Source organism: Ornithorhynchus anatinus, chromosome 21 (genome assembly GCF_004115215.2).
Source record: "Ornithorhynchus anatinus isolate Pmale09 chromosome 21, mOrnAna1.pri.v4, whole genome shotgun sequence".
In the NCBI taxonomy this organism is placed as follows: domain Eukaryota; kingdom Metazoa; phylum Chordata; class Mammalia; order Monotremata; family Ornithorhynchidae; genus Ornithorhynchus; species Ornithorhynchus anatinus.
In genome coordinates, this window is record NC_041748.1 from 16,391,213 (window position 1) to 16,413,028 (window position 21,816).

Genomic DNA, 21,816 nt, shown 5'->3' on the forward strand with positions numbered 1-21,816 from the left:
GGGAGACCGATCCCGACCCCTCCCCCCCCAGTGAAACAGGCCTGGTGACCCGTCCTGAGGGAAGCTACGGCCCGGACCTCACAGGCTAGGCCTTCACACATGCTCTATTGCGGGTTGGGGAGAACCACCGAATCTGCCTTCAGAGGTCTCCCGGGAGCTTGGCTGTCCATCACTTGAGTCCAACTCCCCTCTTCATCTCAGCCTTCCCAGAGGAGGAGGAGTCTTAATAGCCATTGTCACGGAAGTAATAACAGTAGCTGTCACGATGCTATTTATCCAACGCCCACCCGGTGCAGAGTGCTGGACTGAGGGCCTGGGAAAGAACAACCAAAGCAAGGGACACTGGGGAAAAACTTCTGCCTCGCAGATTCTTCCCCGTGGACCGGAGGAATTCTGAACGGACACCGGAAGAAGAATAGTTGAGTGCAGTGTAGGGGCCGGAGCCCGGGGGCCCACCTGGCTCTGCTTCCCGGGAGGGTGAGCAGGTAGTTACTTTCTGTCTAAGGGGATGGGAAGCTCAGGGGGGTGGGTTGCCCCTCCGGGGACGCTGGGCGAAAGAGTGACCAGTCGTCCAAGGTGGTGCTGGCCGTGGTGGTGGCGAGAGCAGGGTTCTCTGGGACGTAGAGGGCAAGGCAGGCTCCGGGCTTTGGGTGCTGTGGTTACTCTGGCAACCCTCCATCTCCTCCGATCAGACATCCCCGGCCGGTGCCAGGGGGCGTCCATCTTGAAGCCGCTGGGTTCCCTGGGTGGGTACGGAATAGAGTGGAGAAGAGGCCCACACCTAGCGACGGTAGTGTTTATTATGCGCCCTCCGGGGACGAGACCCAAACCGAGGTGACCCCGTCGACTGCCCACGGGGAGCTCCCGCTCTCAAGGGGGAGATGGGCGGAGAGCTCTGTACGGAGAGGGGAGTCGGGCACCCAAGTCCCGAGACGCCCGGCTGGCTCCAGTCTTCCAGCCGGTTGCTCCCACTCCCGGTCCCCAGAGCGACCCGCCCGGCCAGGAGGAAGAGAGATTCCCAAAAAGGCTCCACCCGCACCCTCTTTTTCCCACCAACCCCGGGACCGCCCTCTGTCCCCTTCCCCCACCTCCAAGCTGCAAAGGGTGGCAATGTCATTCTTCACCGCAGAGTCATGGTCATCCCAGTGCACCGCTGGCGTCGTGGGGGGCGTCTGGGGGTCCTTTGGGAGGTCGGGAGGAGGGGCTCCATTCTTCACCTCGGGTCGCGGTCATCACCCCAAGTCGTGGTGTGGGAAGGCGGGCAGCCCCGTGGGCCGAGGCGATTTCCAGAGGCCCGGAGCCTCGCCCGCCCGAGCTCTGCGCCGGGCCCCCGGGAAGCCCCGGTGGGGCTCGGGGGATTGTCAGGCTGCATTTCTTCCTAGGTCCCCGCCCCTTACCTAATGAAGACCTCTCTCCGAGGAAGTCCTGGTTGAGGTCTCTTCCAAAGATTTTTAATGGCCCGCAGTAGCCGTGGTACTTAGTAGTGGCTCCCTATTCATTCATTCATTCATTCAGTTGTATTTATTGAGCATTTGCTGTGTGCAAAGCATTGTACTGAGCGCTTGGGAGAGGACAGTATAACAACAAACAGACGCATTCCTGCCCACAACGAGCTCACGGGGATCAAGCACTCAGAAAACTCAGATGATAATGCTAACTAGGGTATTTGTTAAGTGCTTACAATGTGCCAGGCACTGTACTCAACTCTGGGGTAGACGCGAGCAAATCGGGTTGAGCACAGTCCTTGTCCCACGTGGGGCTCACAGTCTCAATCCCCATTTTCCAGAAGAGGGAACTGAGGCCCAGAGAAGTGAAGTGACTTGCCCGAGGTCACACAGCAGACAAACGGTGACGTGGGGATTAGAACCCATGACCTTCTGACTCCCAGGCCCGGACTCTTTCCGCCAGGCCATCCTGCTTCTCACCTGGGCCGAAAAGGGTGGGCGAGCAGGGATGTCATCCCCGTTGTATGGTGGGGGAAACTGAGGCCCAGAGCGGTCAAGTGACTTGCCCGAGGTCAAACGGGGCTGAGCTGGGATTAGAGCCTGACTCTTCCCCGACCCCCACTAGGCCCCGCCCCACTTGTCACTCCAGAAGAGCCCTTGAATTAATCCATCAGTCAATAAGCAGTGTTTAGGGAATGCCTCCTGGCTACAGAATACCGGACTGAGCACTTGGCCAAGTGTGGGCAAGATCCTCGCCCTCAAGGAATTTATGGTCTGCTGTGTTTAGAGCACTGTACCGAATGCTTGGGAGAGAAGACTGTAAGCTTGACGTGGGCAGAGAATGTCACTGTTTATTGTTGTAGTCTACTTTCCCAACTACTCAGTACAGTCCTTTGCACACAGGAAGCTCCCTGTAAATACTGCTGAATGAATGAACGAGTGCTTAGATAGAAGCAATGTGTAGCGGCAGAACCCGGGCCCGGGAGTCAGAAGGTCGTGGGTTCTAATCCCCATGCCGCCGGCTGTCTGCCGTGTGACCTCGGGCAAATCACTCCCCTGGGCCTCAGTTCCCTCATCTGGAAAATGGGGATTGAGACTGAGCCCCACGTGGGACAAGGACTGTGTTGAACACGATTTTCTTGTAGCCCCCCCCCAGCGTGAAATACAGTGCCTGGCATATAGTAAGCACTTAACAAAAACTATTATTATTATTGGAACAGTGGAGTTAGTAGACATGGTCTTTGTCCTTGAGGAGCTGGCAAGTCCACTGTGTGCAGAGCACTGTAGTAGACATTTGGGCAAGTGCGGTAGAGTTAGTAGATGCTCTCCTTGCCCTCAGGGAGCTCAACATAGCTTTGGTGCCCTGGGAGGGCAGTCCGAGCAGGCTGCCTGGGCACGAGGCGAGGTTTGCCGCTGACCGACCCCAAAACCCAAAGCGGTGAGCGGGGACTGAGCCCAGGTGCCCGGAGGTGCCGTCCATCATTGGCCCCCCCGTACCCCGCCTGTGCCCTAGTGCCCTCAGGACGAGATGTCTGAGTCTGGCCAGTCCTCGGCCCCCGCCACGCCCAGCACCACGGGCACCAAGTCCAACACGCCGACGTCCTCGGTGCCCTCCGCCGCCGTCACCCCCCTGAACGAGAGCCTGCAGCCCCTGGGCGACTTCGGTGTCGGAGGGAAGAACAGCAAACGGGCACGGGAGAAGCGCAACAGCCGCAACATGGAAGTGCAGGTCACCCAGGAGATGAGGAACGTCAGCATCGGTACGTCCGCGCCGACCCCGGCCCAGCCCTGGCCCCCTCCCCTCCCCACCCATGCCGGCCCAGCGGGAGTCCGGGCCCAACCGGAAGGTGACATCTTCCCCCGCTGCTCCGGTGGGCCCGCCCATTGCCTTTGTTATTAGTATTATCATCAGTATTATCATCATTATCGTTGTTATTGCTATCATCATTTTCATTATGATTAGCGTGATATCTGTTAAGCACCTACTACTTGCCAAGCACTGTGCTAATCGCTGAAGTAGGTACGCGCTGAGCAGGTCGGAAACGGTCCCGGTCCCGCATGGGATTCCCAGTTTAAGCAAGAGAGAGAACTAGTATCGAATCCCTATTTTATAGAGGAGGAGATGGAGGCATGGCGAAGTTAAGCAGCCACACCGCAGATAGGTGGTAGAGGTGGGATTAGAACCCAGGTCCTCTGATTCCCAGGCCCAGGCTTAGGAAGCACTTAACGAACGCCATCATTATTTTCCTGAAAGGGTTGCTAGAGGTATGCCCCTCAGCCGCTACCCTCTTCTGGCTAGGGAAGGGCGCTCGACCGGTCTCCTCGATAGTCGGTCAGTGGTATTTACTGAGCGCTTACCGTGCTCTGAGCACTGGACTAAGTACTGGGAAGAGTCTAGTAGAAGAGGCACACAGCGAGCTCGGAGAACGAGAGTCATCTTCCCGTGTCTCCTCGAGGTATGGGCAGCAGCGACGAGTGGTCGGACGTCCAAGACATCATAGATTCGACGCCAGAGCTGGACGTGTGCCAGGAGCCCCGGCTGGAACGCACGGGAAATAGGTATGAGCCTCCCCCTACCCCGGGACCGGGTGGCGGGGGGGGTCCGTCTCCCACGGGGAAGCCCGGACCGGTCGGGCGGGAACGTCGGGATGGAGGTCAGGGGTTAGCGTTGGATCGGGGAGCGGGTCGGGCGGGGGCCGGACGGCCACTTGGCGGCCAGTGGAGAGGAAGGGGGTTGGTTCCTCCAGCCCTGGGCCCTCGTTCCTCCACCCACCCGACAGGTGGTCCGAGAGCCGGAAATCCAATGGCAACCCTGCCCTCGTTCAATCGATCCTCCTCGGGGAGCACGCTGAGAAACACCCCGCCTCCGCTCCCTGATGGTACCGATAGAGGGCCGGCCGAGCACTGTGATAATAGTGGTATCGGTTGAGTGCTTACTGTGTGTTGAGCACTGTTCTAAGCGCCGGACCAAGCCCGCAGAAGAGTATAACGGGAGCCTATCTGTCCACTCCCCGCCCTCGACGGGAAGACAGTCGTATTTATCGAGCGGCTCCCGTGTGCAGAGCACTGCGGTAAGCTCTGAGGAGAGTGCAGCAGAACGATAAACAGATAGGTTCCCTACCCACAATGAGCTCACGATCCAGAGGGAGGACAGATGGACATCATCTCCTCGGGTCTCCCCATTCCCACTCCCGACCCCGGTTTCTCCCGCAGCCCGACCCAGGGAATCGTGAACAAGGCGTTCGGCATCAACACCGACTCCCTGTACCACGAGCTGTCCACTGCGGGATCCGAAGTCATCGGGGATGTGGATGAAGGTGCAGACCTACTAGGTAATGAGGCTTTTTCTGACATGTCGAGGCCAGGGCTTTCCAACGGCCAGAAGTGTCCTTGGCGGGGGTGGGGAAGCGGCGACCGAAGCCTTTGTTCCGTCGGCCAAGAGGCGGATTTTCCCCTCCTGTCGACAGCGAAGTCCAGGGAGAGAGAAGGGCTTAGCCTTTCTCCCGTCGATCACACCGCGGCCCGCGGTGCTTCCCGGGGAAAAGGCCTCCAAGTCTTCATCCCCTGGGGATTTGGGGAAATTTCTATTTAAATCAATCCCTCACCACCTCCGGGCCGAATAAGAGACTTTTCATTTGCTGAGGAGCAGAAGTGCTTACCTCTGGCCCGAGGGTGAAAAGGGAGCGGGGGATTTGGGGGGAGGTGAGGGGCCGAAGAGCAGCCGGGCCCCAAGAGCCTCCATTTTGTATCTCTTCAGCCGTGACAGGAAGCTTGCCTACTCTAGTTGTGTGTGGCAAACAAACCTGAACATGCGTTGAACTGCTTACCGTTCCGAGAGCTCGCTTTATTGTGTGCTCCCCATCTAGGCGTAAGCTGCTTACGGTCAGGGAACGTGTCCACCATTTCCAATGTATCGGGCTCTCCCGGATCGCTGAGTATGGTGGTCCAGTGCTCTGTACCAGTAAGCACTCGATAGATGCCTCATTGAAAGATCTGAGGGCAGCGAGCATGGGAGGCCGGCTGACCGAACTGTGGAAACAAAGGCTTCTCCTGCCCTCCCCCCCCAAAGTGGGCACACGTGAGGTGAAGGCAGGCGTGGCCTGGCAACCGTCGCTTCTCCCTCCCATCCCCCCGTTGGGAGCAGGCCACACGTATGAGAAGCGCCGTGGCTAGGCAACGCTCGTTTCTCCTGGCCCCCGCCATGGAGGCAGGCATGCGTGATGAGGAGAGGCAGCGTGGCCCAAGGCTGTAGAGCCCGGGCCCAAGAGTCAGAGCACCCTGGGTTCTCGTCCCCGACTCCGCTGCTCCTCGGCCAGCGTGACTTAGGCAAGTTGCCTAACCTCTCTCTGCCTCAGTTGCCTCATCTGTAAAATGGGGACTAAGTCCATAAGCCCCACGTGGGTCGTGGACTGTGTCCAACCTGGTGATTGCGGATCTGCCCCAGTGCTCAGTGGAGTGCCTGGCACGTTGTAAGTGCTTAACGAATACCATTAAAAATAAAAGGAGCATTTATCCTGGTCCTTAGAAAATGCTCCTAAACCAATCAGTAGTCCTTGTTGAGCACCAGCTGTGTGCAGAGCACGTACTAAGCACTTGGAGTGTTCAGTGGGAACAAGGAGATGTGATCTCTGCCCTCAAGAAACTCAAAAAGTCTAAAGCTTCTTCCTGTCTACTGAGAAGCAGCATGGCCTAGTGGATGGAGCACGGGCCTGGGAGTCAGAAGGACCCGGGTTCTAATCCTGAATCCGCCCTTGTCTGCCGTGGGGCCTTGAGCAAGTCACTTTTCCTCTCTGGGCCTCAGTTACCTCATCTGGAAAATGGGGATTGAAACTGAGCCCCATGTGGGACAGGGAATGTGTCCAACCTGATCATCTTTTTTATCTATCCAGTGCTTAGTACGGTGCCTGGCACAGAGTAAGCACTTAACAAATGTTATTTTATTGTTGTTGTTAATGTTATTACTACTGGTCTTGCCTACCTTCTGCCTTGAGAAGCAGCCGTGGCCTAGCGGAAAGAGCCCAAGCCTGGGAGTCTGAGGGCTTGGGTTCTCATCCTGGCTCTGCCCCTTGTCCGTTGTGTGACCCTGGGCAAGTCACTTCATTTCTCTGGTCCTCAGTTTTCTCATCTGAGATTCAGATGGAGATGCAGTACTTCTCCTTCCTACTTCGACTTTGATCCCCATGTGGGGCCTGATGGTCTTGCATCTCCCCCAGCGCTTAGTACAGTGCTCGACGCATAGTCGGCGCTTAACAGATACCACAGTTACGGTGATTATCATTTATCATTCTGCACTGAGTCAGGGGGTTGGATGGCTTTGAACTCCACCCACCTGGGTCAGTCCAAGGTGGAAAATGATCTCCGCAGCGCCTACCGGCTCTCTAGTAGCAGCGGACGTCGGCTGCGGGTAACATAATGGCTCCCGACTCACTCGGTACAGTGCTTAGCACAGGGTCGGTGCTCACTAGATACCATCGCCGGACCGGCGGCTGATCACCAATCCGAGCGCCCTCTGCGAGCCGCCCCCTTCCCCCTGCAAGCGGAAAGACGCGGTGCGCTCCAGGCTGCGTGGCCTCTCTCCATCTCACGTGGCCAAGCGAACGCCAGCTCTCCTTGGGGGAGGAGGGATCTTTTGCCCTGATTTTCTATTTCTTTATCCTTGGAAGAGAGATGTTTGGAGGGAAGGAAGGGCTCTAAAACTTGAAAGTCAAAACAGCAGAACTGGTAGACCCCTCTTTTCACCACTCTAGCCCCGAAGCCTTTTTTTCTTCCCCTTTCCCTCACTGTCTCTGCCATCTCCCTGTTGGTAGCAGCTTGCTTTCTTTGTTTATCCCGTCCTCCTCTCTGGGACTGAAGGAAGGCCAGGAGGGAGCCAGGAGCATTCCCGGGGCAGGCGTGCTCCGTTCCCTTCACTGCTCGCTTCTGCGTGGATTTTACTTTAGCGATTACCTCCCCCCGTTAGACCGTAAGCTCCCCGGCGGCAGGAAGTGGGCCCGTTATCATTCTGTCATAGTCTCCCTCAGTGCCTAGTACAGTGCCCGGCACAGAGTTGGCCACTCAGGTAAATGCTCCCGATCGATTTGAGAGGGTGGGTGCTCTGTTAAGTCTCCTTCAGAAACTCGGGCCTGTGTTCTAACGAGTCATCGGTCGGGCTTTTATTTTCGCCTCATGAGTGGCTTTCTGGAGTGGGGACGTCTTGGCGGTGCAGGACGGCACCAGCATGGACGTGAGAGAATCCATCTTATCCCCCCAAAAAACAAGCCACAGGACACCGAAATGTTTTTGTCTTTTATTTTTTATGGTATCTGTTAAGTGCTCACTACGTTCCAGGCACCGGAGAAGCTAATAGAAGCTACTTGGGTTGGCCGCGGTCCCTGTTCCATGGAGGGCTCATGGTCTCAATCCCCATTTTACAGAGGTAACTGAGGCCCAGAGAAGTCAAGTGACTTGCCCCAGGTCCCACAGCAGACAAGCGGCAGAGCTGGGATTAGAACCCATGCCCTGTGAATTTGAACCCAGGTCCATGCCCTTTCCATTAGGCCTCGCCGCGTTCTCTCACGCTGGTTCGAAGGTGAGAGAAGTCGGGGGAAGGAGAGGCCGGGCTTCCGAGGGTAGGATTAAAAAAAACTGGACCCAGAAGCGCCCCGCTTCTTTTCTCTGGCAGCGGGATTCCCCAGGCATCTCGGGGTCTGGGGAGGGGGTGAATTTGGGGTGACCCAGGGCGGTCTTCCCTCCGTATCTCTGCCCCAGCGGGAACCTCCTGCTGCCTGCAAAAGGGGAATCTGGTTTATCGAACACCAGTTGGGTGCCAAATGCTGTACTGAGCACTTGGGAATGTGATGGTATTTGTTATGCACTTACGATGTGTCCAACCTCCAGGGAGGGTACAAAATCATCGGGTTGAACCCAGCCCCCATCCCTCGAGGGACTCACAGTGTTAAGTTAGAGGGAACAGGATTTCATCCCCATTGTACAGAGGAGACCCAGAGAAGTGAAGCCATTTCCCCGAGGTCACCCAGCGGGCAAGGGGCGGAGCTGGGATTAGAACTCGGGCCCGCCGACTGGTAGGCCCAGACTCTCTCCACTAGGCCAAAGGAGGAGGCCCGTACCCCAACCCCTCTGCAAACGCAGCAGGCCCCCAACCCGGATCCCTCTGCGCCGCTCAGCATTGAAGTGGTCACATCGCTGCTCGTTTCTCTGCGGCCAAAACCCTCTGTCCCCCCCGTCCTGTCGGGTCCAGTCACTGACTTTTTTTTTCTTTTATCACTTCTCCCCCCTGCCCTCCCTGCCCCCTGCCCCCCCCCCCCCCCGGCCTCTCTGTGCTTCGCTGGACACGGCCCGTAGGGGAGTTCTCAGGTGTGTATTTCGCCCCATTGAGTTTCCTTGTCTGTGTTGGGTTGTCCCTCTCCCCCTCCCCCTCCGCCCTCCTTTCGACCCCTCTCCCGCCACCTCCTCCCCACAGCGTTCAGCTTCAAACGCTAAACGACACGTGCTACCCCCCCCCAGCTGTCGTCCAATCGCCAGTGGCTCCTCAGGCTCCGCCCTTCCTCCCCCTCCTCAGTTTGGCGGACGTCCTCACCCCACCCCAAGAGGCCTGGCCACCCAGCTTTTGGTCCCCTCAGTCCTCCTCCAGTAGGTTTCTTCCTTGTCATTAACCTCATTATTTTTTTTTTTCCGTTGCCTCCCCCGCCCTGTCGACACGGTCCCCGAGACCCTGCAGCCGCTCTGCCTGGCCCGGCCCGCCCTCTGTCCTCCTGTGGGTGTGCCCACCCACCCCCAAACACAGACACACACAAACACACACCCCACCCCCGCCAGCCAACCCTTGGTGGGCCAGTCAGGGCTCGGGGTCTGTTTCTCCCGCCTCACCCTGCCGGGCAAAATGGCCGGCAACTTGTCACCCCCCCCGATTTCTGCTCCTTACCCACCGCCTGCCTTCCTTAATGCCCCCCAACACCGCACTAGAATCAGTCAACGGTATTTATTACCGCCTGCTGGAGAGCGCGCTAACGTTAGGAGACACGATCCCGGGCCTCGAGGAGCTCACCATCTGGCTGACTTGACAAGCTTCCTAACCCCAGGGCCTCCTAGCCGAAGAGATTTAGAGTTCCACGGCTTGGTCAGAGTCGTTCCAGGCCCACGTACCATTTTGGTCCAAGCTAGCTTCCCTCCTTGCTCTCCTTTCGTCTCGTCCTCGCCAGTGCAAGCATGCGGACTTTGAGTTGGTTTTTGTTTTCTTTCGTCCTTTAACGTTCCAAGGAGTAACTCCCTGCCGTTCAAGGAAAAGCGGCTCTGGCAATGAGTGCCAGCCGGGCTTCCCCCCGCCCCCCCCCCGCTCCCCGCTTTCCCTGTGTGGAATAACCCACGCATCCCCTCTGACGCCCCCCCTCCCTGCCTCCGGCCGGCGCTCGCTCTGCTGTCTACAAACGATGTTTAACGGCTGCTTGTTTTCTCTTCCTGTCTCCCCCTCTTTCTTTCCCCTCTTCCCCCTCCCCATGTTTTGATTCCCACCCCCCCGGTCTCCCACGGGATTGGGACGGCTGTCCTAGTGCGGGATGATTTTTTTGGTAAGGCCCAGGCCACGTGCTTTTTCAGCTCCTCTTGTCCACCCAACATCTCACCATGCTCCATGGGGGGCGGAGGGCATGACAGCAGGGTGGGAGACATCTGGGCGGTGGAGGATGGATGGCGGGGAGGGGCGTGGGGACAGCAAAACGGTAGCCCTCATCTCTTCAGAGCGGTGCCCCCCTGTTTTTCAGCGGGCGAGCGGTGACCGTTCTGCTGCCTCCCTGGGGCGAAGTCCTGTCGTGGGGAGATCCACAAAGCCCCTTTTCTCCCCACTCCGGGGTTCCCCCGCCCAAATTTCGTCAGAAGCCAGGGCACTCTCTTTAGACCGCCCCCCAGCTCTCCAGTCTGATATTCCACTGGCTGCTAGGTCCTCTTCTCCGGACCCTCAGGAGGCCAAGCTAGGCCGAGTGGGACAGTCGGAAAATGAGGGGGGAGGAGGAGGGAGAGAGAGAAGGAGATAATTCACTCCCACACTCAGATCCTTCTTGAGACCGGGCCTGGCCTCCCATAAGCTAGATGCTCCATGACCGTCAGCTCCTTGAGGGCAGGGATGTGGTGTCGGCCAACTGTATTGTAACGTGCCCTCGCCAGCGCTCGCGTACAGCGCCCTGGTCACAGGAAGTGCCCGACACGTTCTACCGACAGATAAGCCGTTGATTGATGATGGTCGAGGTTTGTAGTCGTGACAGTAATGGTATTTATCGAGCGCCTGCCGGGTGGGCCGCTCCGTGCTGCACCCTTGGGAGAGGACGACAGAGACCCGACACCCTCTCCCTGCTCGCGAGGACCTTCCGTTCTGTATGGGGCAGAGGCAGGGACCCCAGAGAGGACTCTTATATGACTAAAACAATCCCCTGGGGAAGCACACCTCTCGGCCCCTTTAAATAAGTTCCCTAACCTAAGTGGTCAAGTGGGCGAGCGCGCACCCTCACCCTCGGTGGCTTCTTCTCTTGGTGGGGGCGGGAAGGGGGAGCGGTGGGAAACGAGGGCGGAAGGCCGGGCTGGCAGAGGAGGGCGACCGGCTCTGCCGATCGGTCAAAACTCTGTTTCCTTTGGAGTAATCCGTCCGGGCAGGTTTGCCCGTTTCCGAGTGTTCCCCGGGCGGATTCCCCCAAAGGGGGTCCCAGAGAAGGGTCTTCCTCTTCTGCCCCCGAGAGCAGCCTCGCCCTTCTCGCTTCCACCCAACTTCTTCCCAAGGGGAAACCATCACAGTCGTTATCATCATCATTGTCGTCGTCAGTGGGGTTTACTGGGTGCTCGCTAGGCGCAGAGCACTGTGCTAAGGCGCTCGGGAGAGACGGTCAGCTACTCTCCGCCTGGCCTGGGTCCGGGGTGACCGCAGACCTCTGGGTCGGTCCGTGGTGGTGGGAGGTCAGGGCGGTGGGGAGGACGCGAAACTCCAGGAAGCCAACTGGACCTCTCTGGCGGCTCACGTTGTCCCTCGAAATGATCTCTCCCCGGCTGGAGGTCTAGCCGTGGTGAAGAGCCGCCCCGGCCGTCCTATATCCACCCCGTCCCCGGGGGCAGTGGGCAGGGAGGACCCGGGCCCTCCTCCGCCCAGAGCCCATTCCGCCGCCGCGGGGCTCACTTGCTCGCCCAGGCCACTCCGAGGCCAGCCGAGGGGCCAGGCTCCATCGCCGCCCTGCCCACCCTAGCCAGGGCTGGGTCCACAAGAGGGACAGATCCCCTCCGACATCCATCCGTCGTCTCAGATCGCGGCCTGTCGGTCCCCGGGTGGAAGTCGTTGGGGCCCTGCCGTGCATTCTCCAGACCGCTCAGGGCCACCAAGACCCTTCTTACTCGCCATCTGGCCCGGTATCGGTTAAGCGCTTCCTTGCCAAAAGCACCAGGTTAGACTCCAGAGAGTCAGACCGGGCCCAGCCTCATCCCACCGTGTGGCTCTCAGTCTGAGAGGTCGGGAGAATTTGGGGGCTCCTATATCCGTTTCAGAGACGGGGAAACTGAGGCCCAGGGTTTCAAGGCAGGCCAGTGGCAGGAGGTGGGGGCTCAGAAGCTGGGTGTCCCGACTCCCCGCCCCGTGCTCTAGCCACTAGGCCAAACCGCCCTCTATTCAGGGCAGGGGTGGGGGCTCAGAGGAGACCACTGGACCTTTCGTTTCAGGAATGGGCAAGGAAGTGGGGAACCTACTTCTGGAGAACTCACAGCTCCTGGAGACCAAGTAAGAGAGCAGCCTACCTCCACGCATCCATTTCTCTGCTTCGTCCCCACGTCTCGGGCTGCTTCCAGGAGCATCGTTCCTCCCCGGGCCCTGGGCGGCATCCTGTTCCGAGGGCCCTCCCCTCCCCCGGGCCGTGGCCAGTGTCCCCACCCCGAGCCCCGGATGCCTTAACCCGTCTGGCTGCCTTTCCAGAAACGCTTTGAACGTGGTGAAGAACGACCTGATCGCCAAGGTGGACCAACTGTCCGGAGAGCAGGAAGTGCTGAAGGGAGAGCTGGAGGCCACGAAGCAGGCCAAGGCCAAGATGGAGAGCAGGGTCAAGGAATTAGAGGAGGAGCTGAAGAGGTGAGTAACCCTGAGAGTGGGAGCAGTGGGGATTACCCGGGGAAGCCTCAGAAGCTGGTGCCCACGCTCTTCGTTACTCCCTCGCCATGGGCCCTGTGCTGTTCTCAGCGCTGGGGTGGGTACCAGGTTGTCGGTTTGGACGCAGTGCCTCTCGGGCCTGAGGTTCAGTGTCTAGGTGGGAGGGAGTGGGATTGAGTCCCCAACCTGTAAATGAGGCAGCTGAAGCCCAGAGAAGCCCAGCGTCTTGCCCGGGGTCACACAGCAGACAGGTGGCGGAGCCGGGATGAGAACCTGGGGCCTCTTACTCCCAGGCCCTTTCCACTAGACCACACCGCTTCTCTGCTGCTCTTAAGGGACCAGTCGGAAGGCCAGAGCGGGCCCCGATAGGCAGCCTTTTTAATGAAAGGATCGACGACTCTGATCGTCTCCCCTTATTGCGATGAGCTGGAATGGACAGGGAGGTGACAGTCTGGCAGTGAGGTCCGGGCTCCTTAAACCACCCATTCTGCTCCTCTTCCTTAGCCGTTCTCTGAATCCTGCTCCCTTGCAGACAGACCCAAGTCCCTTTTCTCCTCTTTCCTTTTCCAGCTCCGAACCTCTCGGTCACCATTTGGGTCCGAAGGGCTGAAATCACTCCTCCGACTCCCCCTCTTCCCCTCTCCTCAGCCCTCAGCAGTGCTGATCACCCACCCTCCACTCAAGGATGGGGTCATTGTGTTTTGTTTTCCTGCCTCTCTGCCTCCCACTTCCCAGTAACTTTTTCTCCTCTCCACCAAGTCTCCCAGAAGGCCGCCGGGTCCAGAAAGGAGCCTCAGCAGCTCTCGAGGGGGAAACCCCAGGCAGAAATGCGAATAGCCCCCCCGCCACGTGTCCTCTTCCGACTCTGCCACCCGGGGCTACTTGGAGAGCTCGAGGGAGATCTGACCCGGGCCGGGACGACTAGCTCTAGGGTGGCCCGGGTCCAGCCGGCGTCGGCCCTGTCCCCTGACCGGCACAGAGATGGCCCCAGGATGCCTCTCTGTCCGGTAACTTCCTGTTCGGCACCCGGTCTCCCTGCTCCTCGGCTCAGAAACTGCACCCAGAAGGGGACACGGTGACTCTAGAGTCAAGGGTCAGAGGTCAGGGCTGTCTCAAACGGGCCTCCACGGAACGTTCCCTACCACGTCGCTGGGCCACTCCTTGGGGCCAGCGGGGCCCACGTGACACCCGGATGTCCGCTAGGGCGGTCCGCCAGGCCTGACCACTCCTCTTCCAAAAGTCTCTTGACAGGGTCCCAGGTCCGCATTTAGAATGCCCTGCCTGGCCCAGTAGATTCTGTGTCCATACGGGGGCAAGAGACAATAGAAGATCTATGGTGACTGCCCCTAACTCACCCCCAACAACCCCTCAACCTCTCTCTCTCTCTATCCTGCCCCCTCGATCCCCATCTTTTCTTTCAGTCTCTCTCTGCCCCCTCTCACCCTCCATCTCTTTTTCCTTCATTCTCTCTCTGACCCTGACCCTGATTCTCACCCTCTTTCCCCATCTATCTCTTTTTCCTTCAGTCTCTCTGTCCTCTCTCCCCTTTCTCTCTTCCCCACAACCCTCACCCTCTCTCCCTCCTTCTATCACTTCTTCCTTCAGACTCCCCCCTCCCCCAACTATCTCTCCTCGCCCCCTCCGTCTCTGTCTCTCTGGCATCAGGATTTGCTGACCTCCCCTCAGGTCCAGTTGTGACTCCCCTGGCCAATCCCCCAGAGGGAGAACGCCCTTTTCTGGCTTAGGTCCATTTGCCCCGGCCCCAGGCGAGAGGTCAGATCTGTAGGGTAGGCCCCAGGTTAGGGGGCGGGCGCTGACGGCCCCCAGGTCGCCGAAAGGCCGGGGAAATGGCAGCAGCGTGGACAGGAGCGGGAGAAGAGGTCGAGGCTCAGCATTAGGACGGTCACCAGCTCGCTTTAGAGCAGGTTCCAGGGCGGTTCGGTTTTGAGAACGCCCCACCCCTCCGCCTGCACGATGTGGCCCAGAGGGCCCCCTCTCCCCCGGGAAGCCTCAGGCCGGCTGGGCACTGGGACAGCTGCCTCAGGCCAGAGCCGGGGAGGGGGCCGGTCCTGCCTGAGCCCGTGGCCCCAGTCAGGCCTGGACCCGGGAGCCGAACCAGCTCCGCGGAGGCCCCAACGGGCTTGGTCAGTGCCCGGTGGGAATGTCGGTGCACGTCGAGCTCCTCACGGCCGCCGGCCACCAAACCTGTCCTGACTCCCGGGCCTGGTGCGCTCTGTCTCTCTCTGTTTCTCTCTGTCTCTGTTTCTCTTTTCCTCTCTCCCTTTCTCCCCTCCCGCACCCCCTTGCAGAGTGAAGTCAGAGGCTATCACTGCCCGAACAGACCCCAAAGAAGAGGTGGAGGATGTAAGCAGCTATCTCTGTACAGAATTGGTATATTTCATTATTAAAATGCCTGGGGAATGGGGGCTAATGGGCTGTTTGGTTTTATCGGGGCCTTGCTTTCCCCACCCCCCGCCTCCACCCCTCCCCCTTGCCCCCCTCTGCCGACACGGCGCCCCAGGGTTTCCTTAATGCCCCCTGCCACCGCTACCACAGCTGCCGTGGGAGGTCCAGGTGCCCCCATCCTAAACAGTAATAATAAAATTAATAACTGTGGTATCTCTTCAGCGCCTACTATGTGCCAAGCACTGTACTGAGCTCTGGGATAGATCCGAGGTAGTGGGGGTGCACCCAGTCCCTGTCCCATATTGGGCTCCCAGTCTCAATCCCCATTTTACAGATGAGGGAACTGAGGCCCAGAGAAGTTGAGTGACTTGCCCAAGGTCACACGGCAGACGGGGCAGAGCCAGGGTTAGAACCCAAGTCCTTCTGACTCCCAGGCCTGGGCTCCGTGGCCGCTGCTTCCCTTAAGCGTGGTCCGGTCCGGGTTCCCTCTCCCCAGGGGCCAGCCTAATCGAAGAGGGTGACTCCAGCCCGGAATTGGCCCGATGCCATCGTCCCCGGGGGCGGGACAGGGTGTGCTGGGGGTCTGGTCCGCGGAGCCCCCGGCGTGCCAGGCGGCCGGGCCCCCGGCCTCGGGCCTTGCCCAGCGACGGCCACCGTGGGTCTGTCTGGCGGGTTGTTGGAAGCTGGGGGAGGAAGGAATGGGTGCCAGCTCACTCTCCATGGGGACCAGTAGCCCTGCCCTTCCTTGGGGTTCCTGGCTACTCAGCATCATGTGCCTCCCTCCCTCCCGGGGAGGGAGGCCGGCAGCTGCTCTGCTCCCCAGGTGGAAAGAATGGGCCCGCTTCCCGGCCCCGGCCCTGGCCCGAAGGAAGCAGGGCTGGACTCTGTCTGAAGGACCGCTCTCTTTCCGCACGGACTCTCGTTGACGGCTCTGGGGGTCGCAGTCCCACGTCCCTACCAACCAGCGGGCCAGGGCCGGGTCCTCGTGCTAACCCCCTTAGAATACACCCCTGGACTTGAGAGTTGAGCGGCCTCTGCCGAAAAACAGTCGCCTAGTTACTGTATTGCCCCGTGCATTGTTTTATTTAAATGGCACAGTTAAGCACTTGTCACGTGCCAGGCGCTTTACTGAGCACTAGGGTAAAAACAGGCCAGTCAGGTCGGTCACAGACTCTGTCCCACACGGGGCTTGCGGTATTAAGCCCCGATGTACAGTCGAGGGCACCGAGGCCTAAAGGAGCAGAGTGACTCGGCCAAGGCCACGCAACGGGGCCGGGATGAGAACCCTGGTCATCTGACTCCTGGGCCTGGGCTCTCTCCGCCAGGCCACCCCGCTTCTCAGATTCGCTGAAAACCCCCGGAGATAGGGCCCGACCCGGCCCCGACGCAACCGGGGCCGGAGCGGGTGGGCAGGTGCCATGGTCAGCTGCGAGGAAACGGAACGGCCCGCATGCTTCCCGCGAGCCCCCTCCCACCCCCCCATAGGGACCCCGAGCCCTTCCCTCGCCTCTCTGACTGGCCGAATCGGTGTGTCCTTCCCCCTTGCAGGACAGCATCCCCATTGCCCAGCGCCGCCGCTTCACCCGCGTGGAGATGGCCCGCGTGCTCATGGAGCGGAACCAGTACAAGGAGCGGCTCATGGAGCTCCAGGAAGCCGTGAGGTGGACAGAGATGATCAGGTCAGTTCTGGGCCGCCCACGAGGACTCTTGGCTGGGCAGCACGTGGTAGCCGCTCCTCTCTCCTCGGTCAGTCGGCCGGTGGCACTTATCGAGCGCCCGCCGAATGCTAGGCTCTGTCCTGAGCACAACAGGCCTGAGGTGCGTGTTCCCGGCCCTCAAGTGGCTTACGGGCCAACAGTCAGTTGGCCACGTTAACTGAAAGCCTGCTGGGTGCTCGGCGCCGGGAGACTCCCGACGGTAGCCCGTCGCATGTTCCATGCCCTCGAGGAGCTTAGGGTCTAACGATCGGTGGCATTTATTGAACACCCACGTGGTGCCAGGCCCTGTACTGAGTGATGGGAAGAGCACAACATCCATTGCGGGCAGGGAGAGGGGGTGTCTGTCAGTGCGCCTGATGCTATGTGGGTGGGGGGTTCGGCTCGAAGACCCTGAGTCGCCTAGGAGCCTGGTCACCTCTCTCTGTGGGCCCCTTGGCCAGGTTGGGGGCATGGGGCCCTGGATTTTGGGGGAGATCCTTCTTTTGTCTTTTTTCAATTGTGCTCGTTAAACGAACCCCACCTCTCCCTCCTACCCCCCTTCCTGGCGCTCTGCCCCCAGGTATGAGGTAGGTGGTGGAGGGGAGGGCCCAGGGAAGCTTCTCCTTCAGGGCTGGGCGGTGACCAAAATGGATGCTTCTTCTTTGGTCTGTCCCCCAGGGCGTCCCGGGAGCACCCGTCTGTCCAGGAGAAGAAGAAATCGACCATCTGGCAGTTGTGAGTCCCGGCGAGCCACAGGAGCCAGGGGACCGGGGTGGGGGGCGCTGGGGTCCCCCTCCCTCGGCCCCCAAGTTGATCTGCCGGTCCTTCCCGCAGCTTCAGCCGCCTGTTCAGCTCCTCGTCCAGCCCGCCGCCCGCCAAGAGGGCCTACCCCTCGGTCAACATCCACTACAAATCTCCCACCACGGCTGGCTTCAGCCAGCGGCGCAGCCACACCATGTGTCAGATCTCCGCCGGCAGCCGCACGCTCGAGTTCTTCCCCGAGGAGTAAGCGTCCCGGGCCGGGGATGTGAGGAGGTGCCCTCCCACCCGCCCTCTGTCCATTCAGCCCGGTCCCGGCTGGCTGGGGGGAGGACAGGGCCCCGGGTCCCGGAGTCCTCCGGCCGGGCCCCTTTGGAGCAGCCTCTTTTCCTCCCACCGGGGGTTGGGGAGGCGGCGGGGGGTCACGTCTCTCCCCGCGGCTCTGGCCTGTGGCGGGGGTGGGGAGCCCAGAGCCGGATGAGGTGCTGGCGATAGCCCGGGGCTCTAGGTGGCCCGATGGAGTCCCTTGGATGCCAGCCTAGCTCAAGCCCGCCGAGAATATCCGGAGGAGTCCAGGAGATGCAGGGGGTGTCCTCCGGGGTCGGCCACCTTAAACCCGGCTCGCCTCGGGCGGGGCACGCGTTCATCCAGTCAGATCTGTCGAGCTCTCTGTCCAAAGCACTATACTGAGCGCTTGGGAGAGTATGTTAGAAGGACAGACGGGCCTGTTCCCTGCCCACAACGCGCTGACGGTGTAGAGGGGCAGTGAGCGGGCACCTGTCTCTCCACAGCGACTGCACGTCGTCCGCCCGGCGGGAGCAGAAGCGGGAGCAGTACCGCCAGGTACGCGAGCACGTGCGCAACGACGACGGGCGGCTGCAGGCCTGTGGCTGGAGTCTGCCGGCCAAATACAAGCAGGTAGTCCCCCTCCTCCGCCCGTGGGCCGGGAGAACCGACCCCTCTCCCCCCCACCCCCCACCCCCCACCCCCACGATCCCGGGCCCCCCCTTCCCTCTCCACAGAGTGGGGTAGAGACGGGCCTATCTTTTGGGGAATCGGTCGGTCGGTAATGTATGTTGAGCACCGTGGCCGAGCACCTGGGAGGGCACAGGAGAGGCAAACGACGCGATCCCCGCCTTCAAGGAGCTTACGGTCGAACAGAAAGTCGGATCGGCTGAAGGCAGAGAGAGACCCCCGGAGGCCAGGCCCCCAGAATATTACGGCCCCCAGGATCCTCTGCCATAGTGCGGCATTTCCTCAGGCCCACCCACCCGTGCCGCCCAGCCCCGACCCCGGCCGGCTCTCGGACGGGAGCGAGAGCCTCCCGTCGGCGTCGCCGCCTCGGCCCGGTCGGACACACCAACCCCGCTGCCCGGGGGTCAGTGGGAACAGAAGGAAGAGGTCGGGGCCAGAAGCCCAGAGGGCATAGGGGAGCCAAGTGGCCCCCGAGGGCCCTAGTGTAGCCAGGTGGGGTTGGAAATGCCCCCCTCCCAGGTGGGGTCGTGGAAGGAGTCGGCTCTCAGGCCGCCCTGTGTGAAGCAGCCGGAGGGCGGCCCCCTGGAGAGGAGTGAGCCCCCCTCCCCCTAGCCCCGGCCCCGGCCCCCACCTCAGCCTCTGCCCTCCCGACGCAGCTGAGTCCCAGCGGGGGCCAGGAGGACACCCGCATGAAGAACGTGCCTGTGCCCGTGTACTGCCGTCCCCTGGTTGAGAAGGACCCCACCATGAAGGTGAGCATTTTGCTGGGCACGTCAGGGCCTGCTGACGTCAGCGTATTGCACTGATCCTCCGGGAGAGTTCAACAGTAGCCGTGGGGTGTACTGAGCTCCTACTGGACTCAACACAGTGCCCCGAGCATGATGTGTGGGGGAGGGGGGTTGGCGGGCGCGGGTACAGTGGCAGTATTGGAGCGTGCTGAGCGCCTGCTGACTTCAACGTGCTGCACTGAGCCCTTGGGATCAATCCATCGGTGGTATTTATTGAGCGCTGTGTGCAGAGCACTGTACTGAGCTCAGCTTAGCCTAGCTTGGGAGCGTACGATACGCTGACCGAGAAGCTGTGTGGCCTAGTAGAAAGAGTACAGGCCTGGGAGTCAGAAGCCCTGGGTTCTAATCCCCACTCCTCCACTCTCCCACTGAAGCGGCTGGCCCAAGGTCACCCGGCAGACAAGTGGCCAAGCAGCCGGGATTAGAACCCGGGCCCTTGCGACTCCCAGGCCCGTGCTGCGTCCACTAGGCCACGCTACTTGTCTTAACTTCTCTGTGCCCCGGTTCCCTTGGCTCTTAAGTGGGGATGAAGACCGTGAGCCCCAGGGACTGTGTCGACCCGATTAGCTCTCTATCTACTCCAGTGCCTAGTCCAGCGTGTGGCACATTAGTAAGCACTTAATAAATACCAGGAAAAACAAAACCAGGCCAACAGAATGGGATTCTCTCATATCCTCTCTCCTTGAGACTCCCTTCCCAGCGCTCAACACCTGACCCCACAAGGGATCAGGAGATTCTCGTAGGCTTGCGCTCGGCCAGAGTCACCCGGGGGGTTCAAAAACCTCCCGTCGTCAGAGGTCGGGCGGGGCGGCAGCGGGAGGGTGGGAGGTCGGGCCACCGAAACGGGTGGGGCTGAGGGGCGGCCCCATCTCTGGACCGGTATGCCGGGGGTCCCAGCGGCTGCCCATCCTTTTCGAGGCAGGTGTAGCGATCTGAGGAGCTTGCGGTTGAGGAGTCGTGGTTGGGCAAGGTTTCTGCCCCGGGCCCCGGATAACCGGCCTCGCGTTCTCTTGCCTCTCCCTCCCGACAGCTGTGGTGTGCAGCCGGAGTGAACCTGAGCGGTTGGAAGCCAAGCGAAGAGGATTCGGGTAATGGGACCAAGCCAACTCCAGGCCGGGACCCCCTGACCTGTGACCGGGAGACGGAAGGAGAGAGCAAGAGTAACCACACCTCGCCAGAGAAGAGAAAGGTCAGCAGGATGGGGGTCCGGGAGCCCCCGGCTCCCACCCCCGCGTCGGTTCAGAACGGCTGTTTCCGGGCCGGGGACCGGGGAAGCTATGGGGCCCTGGGGGGCTCCGCCGGCAGGGCCGACCCCTCTGGTCTGCATCCGAGGGGGAAGTCGGGGAAGGCCCAGGGTGGAGTTGGGGAGTCGGAAGCAGTGGGAGCCACAGGGGCCCACGCGCCTCACGACCACCTCTGATCCCAATAATACTTTCCCCAGCATTTTCTCTGCCCCATGTGAGTCTCACGGTCTGGGGGCCCGGGGGGGGCAGCGGGAGGGCAGCCATCTTCGCTCCATTTGACAGGTAAAGAAACCAAAGCACAGGGAGCCTGAAGCAGCATGGCCTAGTGGATAGGGGACGGACCTGGGAGACAGGAGATCGTCCTAATCCCGGCTCCGCCACCTGTCTGCTGGGCCACCTTGGGCAGTCACTTCGCTTCCCTGGGCCTCGGTTCCCTCATCTGTAAAATGGGGGCCAAGAGGGTAAGCCCCATAGGAGACGGGGACTGCTGCGCGACTCAGTTTGTCTGTACCCCCCGGCGCCAGGTACGGTGCCTGGCACACAGTAAGGGCCGAACAAGTGTCGTCGTCATTGTTTTTTGAGGCTCGGTGGCTCACCTGGGGTCACGCAGGAGGCCAGCGGCAGAGCCAGGGTGAGGACCCGGGTCTCCAGGCACCAGGCTGTCCTGGCACGGGCCATGCCTGTGGATATTTGCAATGTGGTGGAGCACAGAGAGAGGGAGGCGTGCGTGTTTGATTCTATCGGGGAAGGGCTTCCCTCTTCCTCCAGCTCTCAGCTGGGGCTCCCCCGCCGGACCCCGGGAATTCCCAGCCACCAGGCAACTCCCGGCCGACTGAACCCTGGTCTGGCTCCCCCATTCCCGCCTAGGGCTCTCCTGGAAAGGAGGGGGCGGCCGGAGGACCGGCCTGTCCTCCCCCCTTCTTGGCTCCTCAGTCTGTCGTGTCTGGATCGGGGCTTCTGTGGGTCCTGGCAGACAGGAGAGGAACCAGCCCATCTCCTGGGGTCTCTGGGCCTGGGGGACAGTCTTTCAGGCCCCTTAACCCCCCCAACCGTCTCTCTAGTGGCTCCTGCCCATGGTTCCCTCCCCGCTGTCCTCAGGGGAGTGGCGGATTAAGTTGCGCACTCACCGGGATCCCACAGAGGGAAAGAAGGGATTGGGGCTGAGTCGGGTGACCCGAGTGGGAGAAGAGACAGGTCTGCAGACAGTACAGGGGGCTGGACCATTCGGCCTCCCAGGGCCATCGATGGATTGCCCAGTAGTATTGACCGTACACCGCTGGCATGCCAGGTGGAGTTCAAAGGGCTCGGGAAGAGTCCGGTAGAGGTAGAAGGCGCAAGCCCTGCCCTCCGGGGCCTCGCGGTCTTAATGGGGGGGACACCGATGCGCAGTGGGCT

The 21,816-nt window shown here is 60.6% G+C and overlaps 1 protein-coding gene across 13 annotated transcripts in view; it reads left to right on the forward strand.

Annotated features, from left to right (window-relative positions):
• Window positions 1–21,816, forward strand: part of MAPK8IP3 (mitogen-activated protein kinase 8 interacting protein 3) — a 54,064-nt gene that overhangs the window by 23,469 nt on the left and 8,779 nt on the right. For 6 of the 13 annotated variants that reach the window (XM_029048950.2, XM_029048949.2, XM_029048958.2 and 3 more), the window contains 14 exons: window positions 2,959–3,205; window positions 3,902–4,004; window positions 4,659–4,777; window positions 8,787–8,798; window positions 9,992–10,009; window positions 12,132–12,189; window positions 12,382–12,534; window positions 14,862–14,943; window positions 16,507–16,637; window positions 17,334–17,390; window positions 17,490–17,660; window positions 18,206–18,332; window positions 19,046–19,141; window positions 20,208–20,366. In XM_029048950.2, coding sequence (XP_028904783.1) covers window positions 2,959–3,205; window positions 3,902–4,004; window positions 4,659–4,777; window positions 8,787–8,798; window positions 9,992–10,009; window positions 12,132–12,189; window positions 12,382–12,534; window positions 14,862–14,943; window positions 16,507–16,637; window positions 17,334–17,390; window positions 17,490–17,660; window positions 18,206–18,332; window positions 19,046–19,141; window positions 20,208–20,366 — 1,533 coding nt within the window. The remainder of the gene's footprint in view (window positions 1–2,958; window positions 3,206–3,901; window positions 4,005–4,658; window positions 4,778–8,786; window positions 8,799–9,991; window positions 10,010–12,131; window positions 12,190–12,381; window positions 12,535–14,861; window positions 14,944–16,506; window positions 16,638–17,333; window positions 17,391–17,489; window positions 17,661–18,205; window positions 18,333–19,045; window positions 19,142–20,207; window positions 20,367–21,816) is intronic. The other 7 variants (XM_029048951.2, XM_029048960.2, XM_029048955.2 and 4 more) reach the window with 5 other exon arrangements.